The 18,241-nt window shown below is 48.9% G+C and overlaps 2 protein-coding genes across 4 annotated transcripts in view; one reads left to right on the forward strand and one right to left on the reverse strand.

The window, feature by feature from the left end:
* Positions 1 to 10,542: 10,542 nt before the first annotated feature.
* LOC123458624 (basic proline-rich protein-like) lies at positions 10,543 to 11,878 on the reverse strand. Its single transcript, XM_045143276.1, has 3 exons — positions 11,812 to 11,878; positions 11,647 to 11,759; positions 10,543 to 11,388 (listed from the first exon to the last, which is right to left on the reverse strand). Exons 1-3 carry the CDS (start codon positions 11,876 to 11,878, stop codon positions 10,543 to 10,545), a joined length of 1,026 nt encoding a protein of 341 aa, XP_044999211.1.
* Plcg2 (phospholipase C gamma 2) overlaps positions 10,803 to 18,241 on the forward strand; it is a 141,121-nt gene continuing 133,682 nt past the window's right edge. For 2 of the 3 annotated variants that reach the window (XM_045137633.1, XM_045137641.1), the window contains exons 1-2: positions 14,557 to 14,670; positions 16,943 to 17,182. In XM_045137633.1, the coding sequence (XP_044993568.1) occupies positions 14,652 to 14,670; positions 16,943 to 17,182 (259 nt within the window). In that variant the 5' untranslated portion in view covers positions 14,557 to 14,651. Of the gene's footprint in view, positions 10,854 to 14,556; positions 14,671 to 16,942; positions 17,183 to 18,241 lie in introns of those variants that run through there. The other variant, XM_004659586.3, reaches the window with a different exon arrangement.

An 18,241-nucleotide genomic window follows, 5' to 3' on the forward strand; every position in this document is an offset into this window, starting at 1 on the left:
CACTGGGGTGCCCAGGTGCCCATGCTAGAGTGTGTGAATGACTCATGGCAGTGGGAACCCTAAGCCCTGCCCCATACTCTGGCTTGGTAGGCCAAGCATGTCTGGATGGATCTCACAGCTCCCTGAGAATAATGCTCATGAGAGGCGATCACCCTTTGTGAAAGCAGAAATGACTCCAGATCCCAAAGACTGTCAGAGCCTCGCTGTGCTGTCACCAGACAGGTCACCTCAGCCAGCGTGGTGCTTTGAAGTGGATGTCCTCCGTAAACTCCTGCGTTCTGAATACTTGATCCCAATTTGGCAGGCGGAGCCTTGCTGGAGGAGCTGTGCTTAGGGGTGTACAGTCAGAGCTTGGCTGACTCTCCTGCTGCTGTTTTCCACCTGCTGTGGCAGAGGTGATGTCCAGCTTCTGCTTATGCCACGCATTGCTCTGCCGTCATGAAGCTTCCCATGAGACTGGACGCCACAATGAACCCTTTCCTCTCATCAGCTGCTTTTGGCTACGTGCTTTGTTGCAGCAATGAGAAAGTAACTTCAACAGCCAGATACGTAAGCTTTTGAGCCTCACTTTCCTCATCTGTAAAATAGATCTGAAAACAACTAGGTTCCCATCCTGGCCTTGAGGATCAGGCGCATTTGCTGAGTGAAGGGTCCTGGCCCAACACAGGTGTTCAAAGAATGCTACTGAGTTGAGTAAGTTGGAAATATTTTAGATTCCCCTCACAGCTAACTGCCTCATATTTTAATCTTTTTCTTGATAACAATAAAGAGAAGTACAGTTTGCATGTATGTACAGGACAATGGATTTTCAACACCAAAGACATTATTTAACCAACACCCCATCAAGAAAGACACATCCCCACCCCCCAGGTCATAGCCCAAGATCACTTTTCATCACCAGTTTCTCCAGGGTGGCCAGTGCTCTGGCTTCTAACAGCCTCATTTTGAAACAGTTTCAGTTCTTTGTAACAAGCAAGACACTTTCAGGGTGTAGTGGTGCACGCCTGTGGGAGGCTGAGGTGCGAGGATCATGAGTTCAAGGCCAGCCTGGGCTGTACAGCAAGACCTGTTTGAGAAAAGGAGAAGAGGAGAGAAGAGAAAGAAGAGATTGAAAATAGAAACAGAGACCCACTGGCGCATTGAAGAAACTTAAAAATATTTTATTATTATTATTGTACTGGGGATTGTAGGCTGGCCTTGAGCTACTCTGTAGTCCAGGATGACCTTGAACTTGCAGTTCTTCTGCCTTAGCCTTTTGGGAAGCAGGGATGACAAGTTTGTGCCATCAGACCCAGCTTAAAACAATTTTGGGGACTGGGAGACGGCTCAGTCAGTAAAGTGCTTGCTGTGCAAGCACGAAATTTGATTACCAGAACCCATGCCAACAATGTTGGACAGGGCCTAGAGAGATGGCTTAGCAGTTAAGTGCTTGCCTGTGAAGCGTAAGGACCCTGGTTCGAGGCTCGGTTCCCCAGGACCCACGTTAGCCAGATGCACAAGTTGGCATGTGCATTTGGAGTTTGTTTACAGGGGTTGGAGGCCCTGGTGTGCCCATTCTCTCTTTATCTGCCTCTTTCTCTCTCTGTCTGTTGCTCTCAAATAAATAAATAAAAATCAACAAAAATTTTTTTTAAGTTGGGCATAGTAGCACACACGTGTAATCTCAGCACTGGGGAAGTGGAAACAGGAGGATCCCTGGGGTTTACTGGCCAGCCAGTCTAGTCTATTGGTGAGCTCTAGGTTAGTGAGAGACCCTTTCTCAAGAACAACCAAAAAAAAAAAAATTAAATAAATAAATAAAAAACAAGAAGAAGGTGGGTGGTTCCCAGAGGAACACATCAAGGTTGTCCTCTGACCTCTACATGCCCCTGAACCCCCACCCCCACATGCACCTCTACACACGTGAACATGCACATACTCTATACATGCAAAACACTAATTTTCCATTGACCTATACATAACATTGCACAAGCCATAAGTGTAAAGTGCAATGAACTTCCATAAAGTGACCACCGCACCTAACCACCGGATCCAGGTCTAGAACATCATGGACCACTGTCGTCAAGGGACTTTGTTCTGCTCCCTCCCAGGCAAGGACGACCACTGTTGAAGCTCTCAAGGGCATCAGTCAGTTCTGCCCCACAACACTTTGTCCTAATCAAATCTGTTTTCTTTCTCTGAGGTCCTTAGAGAACTCTTGCTCATTTGCAGACTTCGCTCTGGAGCTGAGGGGTGGGGGAGCTCAGTGGCAGGGTGTGTGCCCAGCGTGCACAAGGCCTCCATCCCCAGCAGTACCACCAAGACCCAACCATAGTTACCTCTGAGAAGCCTCTTCAGCTCAGGAGTCAGAGGTCAGCCCTCAGTTCATCCCCTTACCTCAGCTCTTGCCACCGTGGGGTAGCCAACGCCTCTTCCTGCTATTCCTTCTGCCATGGTGATGGCACTGACCTATTTACTGAACCCAGGACACAGAGCCCTGAACTGTGACTTCCCAAAGGTCAAAATCTTAAACCTTGTATGTATGAATGTGGCCTGACTTAGAAATGGGGTCATAGCAGATGTATTGCACTCAGAATCTCAAAGTGAAACCATTCTAGATTGAGGGAGGGCCTGATATCTAAAGACTGTCCTTGTCAGAGAAAGACACAGAGACATAGAGAGAGATGTCTGCGAAGACAGACAGAGGCAGAGATGTCAGGGATGTGGCTTCCAACCCAAATGCACAGGGACCTCCATTTGCCATCAGAAGCCAGAAATGAAGCAGGGGACCGTTTAGGCCTGGCCTCAGAACGATTGGAGCATACATTTCATTTCCTTCCTGCTCTCCTAGCACTAGGCACGGAGCATGACGCTTAACACATACTAGAAAAGTACTCTACCACTAAGCTGTATCCCTCAGCTCCCTTTCCACTCATTTATTTATTTTGTTTCTCTTTATGCTGTACAGTGTGGGTGTGTGTGGGTGTGTGTGGTATGGTGCAGGGTGTATGCATGTGCATGTATATAAAGGTATGATGTATCTGAATATGTGTGCAGATGTGCATGGAGGCCAGAGGAGAACTTCACATGTCTCCCCAAGTTACTCATCCCCCTTCATTATGTGTTTCCTTGAGAAAGGATCACACTGGTTCTTGCGAGCCCCAGTGATTCTCTGACCTCTCTTGCTTGCAGGACTAAGGTAGCAGTGCACGTGGCCAGGCCCAGCTGTTTATGTGGTGCTAGAAATTGAACTCAGATCCTCAGCCCCTCATGTCTGCACAGAAAGCGCTATTATCTGCTGAGCCATCTCTTCAGCCCTGTCATTTTATACTTTGAAAAAGGGTTGGATAAAGGGTGCAGCTTGTAGCTCAAGCAGACTCTGAACTTCCAATCCTCCTGCCTCAGACATCCAAGTGGCTGGGATTACAAGTGTGCACCACTGGCCTTGCTGATTCACGAAGCATGTGCTGACTTGTTGTTACAGCCTTGGGAAGCTAACACAGACCTAGTGTAACTGAAGATTAGAGCTCATGCTGCCCATCACCATAAATGCCAACAAGCAAAGATGGGAATGAAATGGCTAGACTGTGCCTTACTCAGTGAGCCAGGGGCCTGAGAGGGCAGTAGATGGGCACTATGAGAAAGCAGCCACAACAGAAATCCAAAACTGCCTTCCATTTGAGCCAGTGGGCTTCATAGGGTGAGCAAGGCAGTCAGACATTCAGAAACTTGGTCTTGCCTCCCCTCTGGCCAGGTAGTCAGCAATGTCATGATGCTGGGCCTCTCTTGCTGTCATCCTTTCCTTCTGTGGATGTTTGGGCTGAGGCACTTCTTGAAGCGCTGAGTCTTGTTAGTTTCTATAGGTATCAACCTTGTACTTCTCCTGGGGCATCTGGATTGAGGGAGGTTAATGCAGAACAAACAAACACTAACTGTGTGTGCTAAACCATTGGCAACACGCCCATGCAGACTCCTTTCTACAACATGGAGAACAAAGGTGTCCTGATAAGATAGAGTCTAAAGGTGCTCTCTCCGTCCCTGCTTTCCCCTAACACCAGCATTAAGGGCTCAGTGTCTGCTGAGTGAATGAAAGATCTGACTTGCAAGGCTTATCTGCCTGAGGTGCAAACAAAAGGACCCCTGAGGCAGGTAATCCCAGCATTTGGGAGGTTGAGGCAGGAAGATTAGGAATTTAAGACCATCTTCAACTACTTAGGTAGTTTGAGGCCAGTCTGGGTTATATGAGACCCTATCTCAGAAACAAACAAACAACAGACAAAACCCAAAAGAAGGCCTTTGGAGGTTGTCTATCTCTGGGCCATTTGATGTAACCTTAAAACCCCAGGATTGCCTGTGCTATGTCATTTCCCCTTGCTCCCACTAACGACTACCTTGTTTGGTCACATGCCAACACAGTCCCTTCCGTGAGATGAGGGAAGCAGCTATCCCAAGCATCCAGCCAAAGATGGAATCTCAATTCCTAAGGGTTGCTGAACAGACTAGCTTTGAGACCCAATTCTGGCCAATAGGACTGTAAAGCACATGGCAGGTGATGAGGAAGCTGTCCTCCTCTGGTCTCTTGAAAGCTCTGTAAGGCCTGGTTGCCAAGATTGTAACATACAAAGATCCCACTCCTCCTTAGTTACTTTTGCACCACTGTGCCCAAAACGCTGGACAGAGACACCTGGATGGAGGGGAGGTTTGTTTTGGGGGATGGTTTCTGTGAGCTTGCAGGAAGGAACACTGGTGTTCCTGGCTGCGGGAGTTTGGAGCGGTGGCTGTCCACGTGCTGATGGGCCAGGAAGCAGACAGTGCCAAAGCCAGTGGTCAGTCTGTCACCTTCAAAGGCCCATCCTCTAGTGACCTACTTCTGTCAGCTAGGTCTCACCTCTTAAAGGTGCCACAGCCTACCAAAATAAAGCCACCCAATGGGGAATGGGTATTAAAACATGAACTTGTGGGGGGACATTGCAGATTCAACTTAGACTTTTTGTTTTTGCTTTGTTTTTGTTGTCTTGTTGCACTGGGGATGGAACCCTGGGCCTTGGGCATGCCAGGGAAACTGTCTACCACTTAGTTACAGCCCCAGTCCTTCAACTTCTGGTTGCACCCTGCCCATCTCCAGCCAGGCTGGGGCTTCCCATGAGAAGAGGATTTGCTAGTCTCTTCATGACAGCTGAACACAGGCTCACTCTCACGCTAACCATTAGGGACAGGGCTTCTGTGTTCAGTGAAGACTGGGGATTGAGATTCAGAGAATATGTCACATCCTAGAGGACACAGGAAGGTATATGGTGGAGCCTAGAGTCACACCTTTGCCCGCCTGTCTCCACAACTGACACTCAGCTTCTCCTTCTTCCTTTTTCCCTCTAATTTTTTGAGACAGGATTTCACTATGTATTCCAGGCTGACCTTGAACCCACAAACCTCTTGCTTTAGATTCTCTTGCATGCTGAGATTACATGCATGTACCACCTCAACTGGCTAGATTTCTTTCTGTTTTTAAAAATATTTGTTTATTTATTTGTGCTTGTATATACATGTGTCTGACCTCTTGCTGCTGCGAACGCCAGACATTTGTGCCTTTTTTTGTTTGTTTGTTTGGTTGTTTTTGGAGGTAGGGTCATACTCTAGCTCAGGCTGACCTGGAATTCACTATGTGGTCTCAAGGTGGCCTGAAACTCATGGCAGTGAGTTCCTACCTCTGCCACCTGAGTGCTGGGAATAAAGGCATGTACCACCACGCCCGGCCACTTGTGCCATTTTTTGCGTCTGGCTTAAGTAGATGGTTTGGGGATTGAACTTGGGCTGGCAGGCTGTTCAAGCACTTAAACCACTGAGCCATCTTTCCAGGCCCCTTTCTTTCTTGGCTTTTAAATCATCTCTCGTGATTCTGCACTCAGTAGCCTGGTTCTCAGGTCAGCAGGTGTTGAGCTGTCCCAGTGTGGAGACGGCAGTGTCAGCTCTAGGCTCCCACTTAGGAACAGCACCTAGGACGTGCCCAGCCTAGGATGTGGCTAACCGACTTGCTCCCCACAGGAGCCCTATTTCTTCATGGAAAAAGCAGGCCATACAGGTGAGAATGTTAGCACCGAGATATGACCCTGCAACCCACTTTGGGCCAATTGGGCAGAACAGTGATGGTTGCTGCTCTGGTCTCTCAGTTTAAACAGTAGAGGTGGCCCACCCTGCTGTAGGAGTTGTTAGGTCTGCTGGTTCTGGGTGGCACTTCCTCTCCAAGAGGCCAGCCAACCATCAGCTGGGACTCGGCCTGTCCCCAGGGGCTGTGCACTTCTTTCAACAATGCCAGGAAGGGGAACCAGACTCAAAGGTGCTCAGGGGCCTTTCTGGTGGCTGTTGGAGGTGGGGATGGAAGAAGCGTTAGTGAGGCCTGACCGCTGCCCTCAGTGGTGGGGAAAGGAGGCCCAGGTTTGAGAGACCCTTCCCACCCAAGTCAATAATGATACTGGAATAAGTGGACATGGTGTTCAGCCAGTGCCTTCAAACCTCTAAACAAACCACTTCATTGAGATACAACCCACATGCCTCACAGTTCTCCATTTAAATATGTGGTTCGGTAGCTTTAGAATTCACAGAACTATTCAACATTGCGATCACCTCCAGAGAGCCACCCTGAATCTATTAGCCATCACCTTCTGACAGACACCCTCAGACCTCTCATCCTTGGCAACCTTGAGTGTCCTTCCTGTTTGTAGATTTACCGATCTGGATATTCCCAAGGTTGGTGTCACGATGGAGAAAGGTGGAGGCTCCGAGAGGGCCACTTAGCAGTTCCCGTCTCTCAGACAAGGAGGGGGCAGACCTCAGACTTGAATCCAGATCTTCTCTCTTTAAGTCCATAGTTCGCGTGAGCTTTCGTTTTTCCTGGTAACAGTATTAAAAGTTGCCAGTCCTGATTGTTGAATTGTGGAGAAAACTTTACCTCTATGATGTCATTCATTCCTTACTGTCACCCTGGCTGTGGGTACAAACATTACACCCACTGTGCAAAGGAGCAACCCGAGGCACAGAGAACTGAGCAGTCCAATGTGCCAGAGTACTGGTGAACAGAGAGGGCCACTGAGAACACGGCTGCATGCTTGAGGACAAGTGAGGGTGCAAAACAAAGAACTGATCTTCTCAGAAGGCCGAGGCAGGACCAGTTGAAGGCTTGCCTGGACCAGAAAATGAGTTTGAGACCAGACGGTGCCACTTAGTGACACCTTGTCTCAAGTGCTCACAAACATGTATACACACATATACATGCAAAAAATAAAAATAAGGAGGGATGGCTTAGTGGTTAAGGCATTTGCCTGCAAAGCCAAAGGACCCAGGTTCGATTCCTCAGGACCCACATTAGCCAGATGCACAAGGGGGAGCATGCGTCTGGAGTTCCTTTGCAGTGGCTGGTGGCCCTGGCATGCCCATTCTCTCTCCATCATTCTCTGTCAAATAAGTAAATTTTACAAAAAAGGAAATAAATAAAAATAAAAATAAAGCAGGCCAGGGATGTAGCTCAGTGGTAGAGTGCTTGCCTTGCATGTATAAGATCTATAAAGCCTAGGCTTCATCATCTCCTGAACTATTAAGAAAAGGTTGAGATCATGTTGATAAAGACAGTTTCTTCCTTTTCTTTCAGCTCAATTTTCATGCTCCACTCCTTTCTTTTTATAGGAAAAGGAAAAGAAAGTTCCCTCCACCCTTTGAGGCCACTTCCTGACCCATTTGTGAGTCTGTGTGAAATGGCTGCAAACTCATGTCCTGCTGCTTAAACACTTATTAATGCTGGGGCCGGGCTATGAGCTCTGGCATCAGGCAGACTAGAGTTCAAATCCTGACGATACCACCTACTGACTTCACTCTTGAGCAGCAGGATGCTGACCAGTGGCAGGGCCTTTCTGTCCATAAGACAGGAGACCGAGTGGTCTCCTGGGTTCAATGTTCCTAGAAATAGAAGTGTCATTTTATATGAGTTTTCCATTTATATGAGTCTTACTTTTGTTTTGCACAATAGGAAGTATGAGGAAGCACTGAGGTGCCCTGACCACTTCTGCCCTTTGCTCTGGATTTTGGGGGAGTAGTAAGAAAGTGAGGCAAGGAAGAAAAGGGATTAAACACAGGAAAAGAAGCTGGGCATGGTGGTCCATACTTGTGAGCCCAGTGCCTGGGAGGCTGAGGCACAAGGATTGTGAGCTCTGGGCCAGATTAGCTGCATAAGTGAGACCCTGTCTCAAAGAAAACACAACAAAACAAACAAATCAACAACAAACAAGGGCTGGGGATGTGGCTCAGTTGTTAGAGTGCTTATGTAACATGCAAAAAGTCTTGGGATTGATTCCCAGCACTGCATAAACTGGGAGTGGTGGTGAATTGTGTTGTAATCCCAGCACTTGGGAGCTGGAGGCAAGACAAGATCATCTTCTGCTACTTGGTAAAGTGAGGCTAGCCTGGTATGATACATGAGAGCCCATGTCCTTCTTTTCTTTCCTTTTTTTTTCTTTTCTGAGGTGGTGTTTCACTCTAGCCCAGGTGGGCCTGGAACTCACTCTGTGGTCCCAGGATGGCTTCAAACTCACTGTGATCCTCCTACCTCTGCCTCTCAAGTGCTGGGATTAAAGGCATGCACCACTTCACCCAGCTTGAGACCCCATTTCTAAACAAACAGATACACACACACCTCCCCCCCCCCAGAGAGAGAGAGAGAAACAAGTAAACAAAATATTAAACAAACTGCCCCCTACTATAACCATCACTTCACACACAATGGTCATTTTAACTCTAGAAATGTTGTAGGCTGGCACTTATAGATAAAAATAGAATTCTTGATGTGTCTTGAAACATATCCCACATGTTCTTTCCTGCTGATTTCCATGGGTTAGAGAAAATGCCAGCCACAATCAGTGTCTGTTGGGACAGGCCTTCAGGAGCCTAGGCTGGGACATAGGTGCACAGCTTTTGATGGCGCTCAGCTTCTTTTGTCAGGCAAAGAGGTTTAACAAGCTCCTAACACAGGCATATGGGTTTTGGGTTTTGTAATACTTACACTTGTGTGGTTGAACTAACATATTTTATACATTATAGAATATGTATCAGAAGAGAAATGTTTTGGGACAGGGGCTCATGGAGCCCAGGCTGGCCTCACACTTGACATGGGCTGAGGATGATCCTCCTCTCAGATGCCAGGACTACAGATTCACAAAGTGGTGTAATCCTCTGGAGTTTGTTTCCAGCAGCAAGAGGCCCTGGTACACCCATTCTCTCCCTCTCTCTGTTCCCCTCCCTGTCCCTGCAAATAAATAATAAAGAACTTTGGGTGTTTAGGAAATTCCAGGCTTGCCAGGAAGATTAAAAACTCCACGTCAGCATACACATGGCAATGACAGGAACTGATCCACAGAACTTCTAAAGTCCCAGGTGGACTCTTTGGGCCCCACGTGGCATTTCCATTGAGTGACATTCCTAAATTCAAGACGGCCCCCACTGGAGTGATTTAGTGAAATTCAAGTGCCTGTTACAGCTGTAAGGCTGGCTCTAATCACAAGGAAAATACTTTCATCAAAGCCATACAAGAAGATTTAAATAGGGCTGGAGAGATGGCTTAACGGTTAAACGCTTGCCTATGAAGCCTAAGGACCCTGGTTCAAGGCTCAATTCCTCAGGACCCACGTTAGCCAGATGCACAAGGGGGCGCACGCATCTGGAGTTCCTTTGCAGTTGCTGGAAGCCCTGGTGCGCCCATTCTCTCTCCCTCCCTCTCACTCTCCCTCCTTCTCTCTGTCGCTTTCAAAGAAATAAATAAAAATAAAAAAAAGAAGATTTAATTAAAATTCCACTTGAGGGGCTGAGGTGATGGCTCAGTGGTTAAAGGCTCTCGCTCTGCAAGTCTGAGGACCAGAATTCCAAGCAGGAGACCTGCAAGGCTCAGGGCTAGCTCAGTGGTTTACACAGGCTGTCTCAAGGCGCAAGTAGAGGCCCAACCTGGGAGGGACACACACACACACACACACACACACACACACACACACAATGCTCTCACCAGACTGGAGATGTGGCACAGTTGGTAGACCACTCACCTAGCATGCCTGAAGCCCTGGGTTCTTCTGTCCCTAGCATTGCATAAACTGAGGGGGTGGCCACACACCTGTAATCCTAACACTAGGAAGTGAAGGTGGAGAGATCAGGAAGGAGTTCAAGGTCATTCTTCGCAAAGGGTGTGTGTGTGTGTGGGGGGGGGGGAAGCAACACTGTATTTTCTAAAGCACTTGTTGCATTTTTCTCACTAGGAAAAAGGGACATCAATAGTCTAGCATCCTCTGTTCCTTAAAGCACACCTTTACACCTGCACTGTTTTGATCCCTGGCTGGGGGTGTTTAAGGTCTTTAGGGTAGGATTCTGACTTCAAACGAAGGGCACAAATGGGCAAGTTCGGTGCGTGACGGAGGAGGGTATTAGATGCACCGATGGCATATGTATACAGTAGGCACTCCGTAGACTAAGTTATTGGGACATTCCCTCTTCACTTGGCCAAGAGACGTCCAGCAGGTAGGTACCCCTCTGGCTGCCTCAGGGGCAGAGGCGTGGCTCCCGGTCTGGGCGGTGCCGGAGAGTTCTGGGGTGCTGGGGCAGAGGCAGGCGGGTTCCAGCCCGCCTCGGGCCGGGAGGCGCGGAGACGGGAGGGGGGGGGGGCGGCCCCACGGAGTCACGTGGCCGCGCAGCTCTGGCCAAAGCAGAAGTAGCGAGCCTGGTGGCGGAGGGCGCGCGCTGCAGGAGTGTCCGACCCGGAGGCGGTGGCTGCGCGCGGGACCCCAGAGCCGGCCGGGAAGCGCGGCCGGGTGGCGGCCAGGCGGACACCTGCGCTCCGGTGACACGGCCAGGTGAGCGGCCCAGAGCGACCAGAGCACCCGCGGGGTGCCGGGGGACTTGCGCGCTTCTCTCTGTGTGTGGGAGGGGGACCCGAGCGCCGGCTGCTGCGTCCGGTGGGGACCTGCGGCCAAGCGCAGCGGACGCCGGCTGGGGTGGGGCGCTCCGTGGGGGCCGGCGGCGGTGCCCAGGCCGGGCTGGGGACGGCGTGATCCGGGCCCAGCTGCCGGCCACTTCCTCCCCCGAGGCTGGCGCCACCTCACCGGGGCGCGCAGGGGGCGGCGTGGGTTTGAATGGGAGTTGGCGGGGGTCACGGGAGCACTGGTCTTCCAGGCTCCTGGGGCCAAGGGTCCTGCGCGGGAGGCGCGTGGCTTCCCTTCGGACCTCCTCGGCCCGGAGGTCTTGGTTTTGAACTCGGGCGACAGCACTTCCCAGTAGTGCACAGGTGGCGGCGGGTGGGGGCGGGGCACCCTTCCTACACGCACCCTTCGGGACTCCCTCGGCAGTTGCGCCCAGAAACAAGGCTGCACGCCTGTGCGCTTCCTGGACCTGTTTGGGAATCCCAAAGACGTCATCGGCCTGCTAGCCGAGGAGTTCGTGGGAAGGGTGCGTCCGGTTCGGACCCTGGGCGTTGATGCCCGGTCCTTTCAGTGCCTTGATCTTGAACTAGAGAGAGACTGGAGGGGTGATGGTGACGCGCGGGAAAACAGGTGGCCTCTCCGGGAGAGAACTTCATTTGAATTTCAGTTCTATTTGTGTGACCTGCCCAGACAGAGCTTACGGACCTCTGTCAAGTCTGGGTTTCACCCCCTGGAACCCGAAGCCCCAAGCCTGCGCCTCCACCACCACCCCGCGACATGGAAGAGGTGCCCAGCTGTTCTTGACCTTCGGGTTCAAGGCCATGGACCTCAGTTTCGGTTCTGCAACAGGTCTTAGAGAATATCGGGGTCTGGGCGGGCCCCAGGCAGTTACCCCTCTTGAATGCTGGTGAGCGGCAGAGTGGCTGTCGCTGAGGATTCTGGTTCGCAGTTTGCTCCATGCTGTCCTGTCTTCCTGTCTAGGCAGACATGCGGAGCCTCTTTGGAGGAGGTGAAGTGGGGACTCCATGCACAGTCCCTTTGTAAAACCTCCTGGGTGAAGTTGGTGGTAAATTATTGGTGAGAAATCCTTTGGAAACACTTAATTTCGAAAAGTCAGCTCCGCCTCTAAAGAAGGGCTTATCTGTTTCAATTGATAGAAAGTGGAGTCTTGATGGCTCAAGTTAACAATCTCAGTACTGGAAAGATTGAGGTAGCAGAACTGCTGTGAGTTCAAGGACAGCCTGGACTGTTTCCGAATGAGTTCCGGATTAGCCTCGACTAGAGTGAGACCCTGCCTCAAAAAAAAAAAAAATAAGTAAATAAAAAATGAAAGAAACATAAAGGTGAGCTGTCCACTCTGCCCTCTTCCAGCCCAGCCGCTAATAGTAACCCTTCTTCTGGATTTACAAGCAGATAGCCTTTGTGAAAATGTAATTATATTGTAACTTCATGGTTTGCAACTTTTTTCATCTAATAGGTCATGAATCTTTCCAGGTCCATTTGCTTATAATTTTTTTTCTCATTCTTTCATCTTACACCACATTCACTCATTTTTATTATTTTGAGACAGAGTTTCACTAGGTAGCTCAGGTTGGCCTTGAACTTTCTCTCTTCCTGTCTCTGACTCCTCAGTGCTGGGATGATGGGCCTGCAGCACCACCTCTGGCCTGGGCGTTCCCAAATGTGCTGCTCCTGACTTACTTAAGGGACTCCCAAAGAGATGAGGAGTTGGACTGTTTCCTGTTTTGTTTATTTATACAAACGGATCCGAGAGCACCTTTGTGTATATCTTTCTGCACAGGCACTCTTGCTGAATCAAAGCATGATTTACACCTTACAAGATGCTTAGGGGCTGACCTAAAAAATGTCCACTTATCTACACTCCCTCTTCTAGTGGTAGACACTGGTACCTTGGATGAAGACTGTTCCCTGTGCTGCAGGTTGGGTGTAAGATGAGCCTCAGGGCTCTGTCACTACAGGAGGGCTGGCCACTGTCCTAAGTTTCGGCTAGGCCAAATTCTAGAATTGCCCCTCAAGGCTTGGGATGAAATCCTACACTGCCCTGCACATGCAGAGAACTCCTTAGAGATGTCATCCCTATTTCCTGGTTTGGGGTTCCTGTGCAGCAGAAGTTTACTTCAGAGGAGATGGGTATGTTCAGGGTGGTGTGGCCATAGACTCAAGCTTACTTCAATGTGAAGGACATGAAATAGCAAAATGATAAAGTCTCTTCTTACATCTATGCCACAGATTTTTTGATGTTGGGCCAGGTTATTTACTGTGGTTGAGGAAAAGGCATTTCAAGACAGCTTCATGTTTTTGGGAAGAAGCAAAGCAGAATTGTCAGGATGCTGGTGCCCATTTCTGGGACCAAGGTTGTTTAGAGGCCTCCTTGCTGCCGGGGCTGAAGCTGAGACCTGGAAGGCCTGAGCTGGGAGCCGGCAAGTCTGGCCAAACTTTGCTAGAATTCTGAATTCCAGAAAGCACAGGCTGGAGGATCAGAATGACGGCCCCTGTCGGTGTGTGGCTACCTCCTGAGTGTGTGACCTGGATCAAGGAATTTCTCCATCTCTGGATTTCCATTTTCAAAACCTCAGGCTTTTTTTTTTTTTCTTTTTCCATGGATGGAGCGCAGGGCCTGTGCTCGCCAGGCGAGTGTTCTACTGCACTGCGGCATTTCATATTGAGCTGCGTGAGACCAGAGCAGGTGGGGCATCTATGGAGGGCCTGCTTAACCGCCACTTCCCATGGATGGACTGAGCCATGGGCGTCTTGTTCACTCTGTCCTGGGAGGGCTTTGTTAACTTGCTCCCAAGGAGAGAACAGAGCTCTGGCGCACACCATCTGTCCTACCTCCTGGTTTTTGGTTAAGCCCATTCTGACTGGAAAATTGTTGCTGCTTCATTCTTTTTTTTGGAAACAGTCTCACTCTATAGCCCAAACTAGTCTTGAATTTGCAACAATCCTTCTGCCTTAGCCTCCTGAATGCTGGGATTGCAGGCATGCACCACCATGCCCAGTTCATGAGATACCAGGGATCAAACCCAGGGCTTTGTTCATGCTAGGCAAGCCCTCTACCTACTGAGCTACATCTTCACTCCTATGTTTTAAAATATTTATTTGTTTTAGAGACACACAAACACACACACACACGGAGAGAGAGAGAAAGAGAGAGAGAGAGAGAGAGAGAGAGAGTCAGGCAGGCAGATAGACAGATATAGAGAGAGAATGGGCGCACCAGGGCATTTATCCACTGCAAGCGAACTCCAGACGCATGCACCACCTTGTGCATATGGATTACTTGGGTCCTGGACAATCGGACCTGGGTCCTTTGGCTTTGCAGGCAAGCACCTTAATCACTAAACAACCTCTCCAGTCCCATTCCTATCTTTATAAGATGGAATCCAAACACTTTTTCCCCCAGAAACTTTCTTTGAATCCTTTAAGCCCCTGGTTACAGTCCAGGCCAAGTGAGGGCCTTCCCACTGCTCCCTGCCCTCCTGCCCCCTGCCCAGTTGTTTGGTGCTTTCTGTATCAGGATGGTTGGTAGAGAGCTATGCCAGCTTTGAACTGGGAACAAGCGCAATGAGTGATCTTATCTCCTATTGCCAGCACTCCCATGGAGGGATCTTTGGCCATGGGCACACATGGAGGAGGAAGTGGCAAAGGGCATGGCCTGGGCCTCTCCCTGCTCCTGTCATTTGCATTCTGGCTCCCAGCCTGGTGCCTGGCATGGGGATCACATTGATCAGTAAGTGTGCCACCTGCCTGAAAAATGTTAACTGAGTATCTGCTAAATACTGTCAGTTGAATGCCGATTGTCTGTCCTTACACTCCCTCCCCCACCCTCTGTCTGTCTATGTGTCTGTCTCACTAAGGGCAGTTTGTCCCGATTTCACAAGTGAGATGTCCAAGATTTGGAGCAGCTCAGCAAGAGCCTGAGCAAGTTGGAGTTCCTCCCAGCTCTGACCCACAATCTGGGTCTTAATCCCTGGTTTTTGGCCCAGGATAGCCCTTTAGTGCTAGTTGGAACTTGAAAGCTATAGAGGGAGGACTGTAGGGGCCTAACAGGACCTGGAGGGAGGAGAAGAGTTACATACACACCCCACTATTGTTTTAGGCAAATGCAACAGACTGGCCTTTTTTATGCAGGAGAGAGAGAGAAAGAGAGAGAGAGAGAGAGAGAGAGAGAGAGGAAGAGAGGGAGAGAGGGAGAGAGAATGAGAACTCCCCACTATTTTCTTTTTCTTTCTTTTTTTTTTTTTTTCATATTACCTCCCCATTACAATCATTGTACCCACTATTTTCTTAAAAAAATTATTTGAGAGAGATGGAGATAGAGACAGAGAGAGGGAGAGAGAGAGGGAGAGAGAATGGGGCACACCATTGCCTTTTGCCACTGCATATGAACTCCAGACACGTGTGCCACTTTGTGCATCTGGATTTATGTGTGTACTGGGAAATTGAGCTCTGACCCTTAGGTTTTGCTAGCAAGTCCCTTTAACCACTAAGACATCTCTCCAGCCTCTACATCTCACTATTGGTGGGAACAGCCGTGATTACTACATCTAAGGAACATTGTTTTGTTTTGTGAAAAGGTCTCATGTAGCTCAGGCTGGCCTTGAATTCACTGTGAGGTGATCTTGTACTCCTGTTCTTCCTGCCTTCAACTCCTCACTGCTGAGATTACAGGTGAGTGCTACCAGGCCTGTCTTCTGTCCTTGTTTGAAGGGCCTGAGATAGGTTGTCCTGTTTGATGCTAACAAACACTTTACGAGTGTTTCAAATATTTATTTATGTGAGAGAGAGAGAGGGAGGGGGAGTGAGGAGGAAGGGAGGGAAAATGGGCACACCAGGGTCTCCAGCCATTGCAAATGAACTCCAGATGCATGCACCACCATGTGCATTTGGCTTATGTGGGTTCTGAGGAGTAGGACCTGGGTCGTTAGGCTTTGCAGGAAAGTGCCTTAACCGCTGAGACTTCTCTTCAGCCCAATGTCACCTTCTTCTATATGGCTGGAAAAGAAGCCCAGAGGGTGTGGTGCTCCTTGCAGCAGGTGTAGCTCCAGATCTGGAGTTGGAATTAGAAAAGGGGAGAGATTCAGGGTGAGGGCTCAGGGAGCTATTGAAGAGCAGTGTGATTAGATTCATGCCACTAGCTGCAGGACTGCGAATCTTGGGGAGCCAGGGCAGAAGCAGGGACCAGTGAGCAGACTGTTAGAATTCCAGCTCTGAGTCATGGTGGAGCAGGGAGTGGGGATGGCTGGACTCTGATTGGCTGCTTGTGTTTGGGCTGGAGAAGGTCCAGACTAGGATTTTCCAGAGATTTAGGGCCCAAGCAACTCTCTTTTAATTCCCCTGTCACTAGCAGGAGTGAGCTTTTCCCTGGGACACCTTCTGGATCTGTCATCACCACAGGCACTAAACTGGGACTGCCAAGAGCAGAGGTGTGGAGAGGTCAGGGTCATGGTCAGCAAGAACTCACACTGGGATTTGACCTTGACCTGGGTCTAGATATTTTCTGCCCTTTAAGCTTCATTGCTGCCTAGAGGAACTAGTTGATTAGGTCTTCACAGATGCATCCTGGACTTACTTTCTTGGTTTTATTTTATTATTTATTCTCTGTTCCTAATTTGCATAAAAGGATGCTTAGGAATCTCCCATAACTGGATAGACATGGTGATGGCGAGAGGAGGTTGGAAGACAGTCTTGGCTTGTTTGGTTATTCAAATTTAGACTGGAAGAGAGTAGGTCACTCGCCAAGCTGAGGCGATTTGGTTATTCAAAGCTGGTGTAGTGGTTGGGTCCTTGAAGCCAGATACCCCTCCCTCATCCGGACTTCATTTATACCTTTGCCTTCCACCTGGGCTCTGAGTAGTCATTGACTCCACTGGAACTAGAACTTTCTAAAACTCACCACAATGGGTGTGAGACAGAGTTTTGGCTGCTAACATCCATACCCTGTTCACTAACCCCACTTTAGCTTATTAAAATCATTTTACTCCTTGATTCTGTCTCTACAGCCTCTGTATTGGTCCTGTCTCCCTCCTTCTCCCTGGAGCCACCAACAATGACTGCCATGGTCAACATGGATGCCCTTCCCGAATATGAGAAGAGTCAGATCAAGAGAGCCCTGGAGCTGGGGACGGTGATGACCGTGTTCAGCTTCCGCAAGTCCACTCCAGAGAGGAGGACAGTGCAGGTGATCATGGAGACGCGGCAGGTGGCTTGGAGCAAGACAGCAGACAAGATCGAAGGCTTTTGTGAGTACCTGCAAACCACAGTAAGAGGTCTTTGCTTTGGTGTCCAAATGCACAGAGTGTACCACTCCATGTTTTTTAAAAAATATATTTTATTTATTAGAGAGAGAGAGAGAGAAGAGGGGGGGTGAGGGACAGACACAGAGAGTGAGAATGGGCACACCAGGGCCTCCAGACACTGCAAATGAACTCCAGACGCATGCGCCCCCTTGAGCATCTGGCTTATGTGGGTCCTGGAGAGTCAAAAGGGGATCCTTTGGCTTTGCAGGCAAAAGTCTTAACCGCTAAGGCATCTCTGCAGCCCCACTCAATGGTTTATAGCTTTCAAATGAAGTTCTGGTCCTGATGACTTTCTGTGTCTTTCCCTTACTATTGTCTCAGTCCCTAAAGTTTCTAAGACTGTTTTAGCAAATAGTAAGGGATTTAGCAATATTCTGTTCTAGAAATTTGCTTTTCTTTATTAACTAGGTTTTTTTAAAAAAACTTTTTGTTTGTTTGGGTCTTGTGATATGTCTCTGGCTGGTGTAGAACTCACCCTGTAGACCAGACTGGCCTTGAACATGTGGCAATCCTCCTGCTTCTCTTCCCCTAGGAGTATGGACATGTGTCACCGCGCCTGGCCAGTTTACTCTTTTTTAACCAAAACACCAAAATGTACTTGTGGACTAGCAGCACTTGGGAGGCTGAGACAGAGAACTGTGGGTTTAAGGCCATCCTGGGTTACATAAGGGGACCCTGTAATAAAAGAAGTACTCTTCCTTTAATCCCAGCACTCGGGAGGCAGAGGTAGGAGGATTGCCGTGAGTTCGAGGCCACCCTGAGACTACATAGTGAATTCCAGGTCAGCCTGAGCCAGAGTGAGACCCTACCTCGAAAAACCAAAAAATAAATAAATAAATAAATAAAAAAAATAAAAAAATAAAAAAAAAATAAAAAAGTACTCTTGGGGGTGGGGAAATCAATTGATAAGTGTCTTTCCCCATTGGTCCTTTGCACATGCGTTAGAAACAAGTCATTACCAATTTTTTTTGTTTGTTTTCTAGTAATATGCTTATGTAATTG

The sequence above is a fragment of the Jaculus jaculus genome, chromosome 1 (assembly GCF_020740685.1).
Source record: "Jaculus jaculus isolate mJacJac1 chromosome 1, mJacJac1.mat.Y.cur, whole genome shotgun sequence".
Lineage (NCBI taxonomy): Eukaryota > Metazoa > Chordata > Mammalia > Rodentia > Dipodidae > Jaculus > Jaculus jaculus.

What these genes read in the sequence shown, in the direction of transcription:
- LOC123458624 (XM_045143276.1), bottom strand. Translation starts at nt 11,878, where the DNA reads ATGGAGCAAACTGCGAACCAGAATCCTCAGCGACAGCCACTCTGCCGC. An exon ending in CTCACCAGCATTCAAGAGGG is followed by an intron (nt 11,760 to 11,811) that starts GTAACTGCCTGG and finishes GACCTGTTGCAG; the next exon opens with AACCGAAACTGAGGTCCATG. An exon ending in GGGGCTTCGGGTTCCAGGGG is followed by an intron (nt 11,389 to 11,646) that starts GTGAAACCCAGA and finishes ATTCCCAAACAG; the next exon opens with GTCCAGGAAGCGCACAGGCG.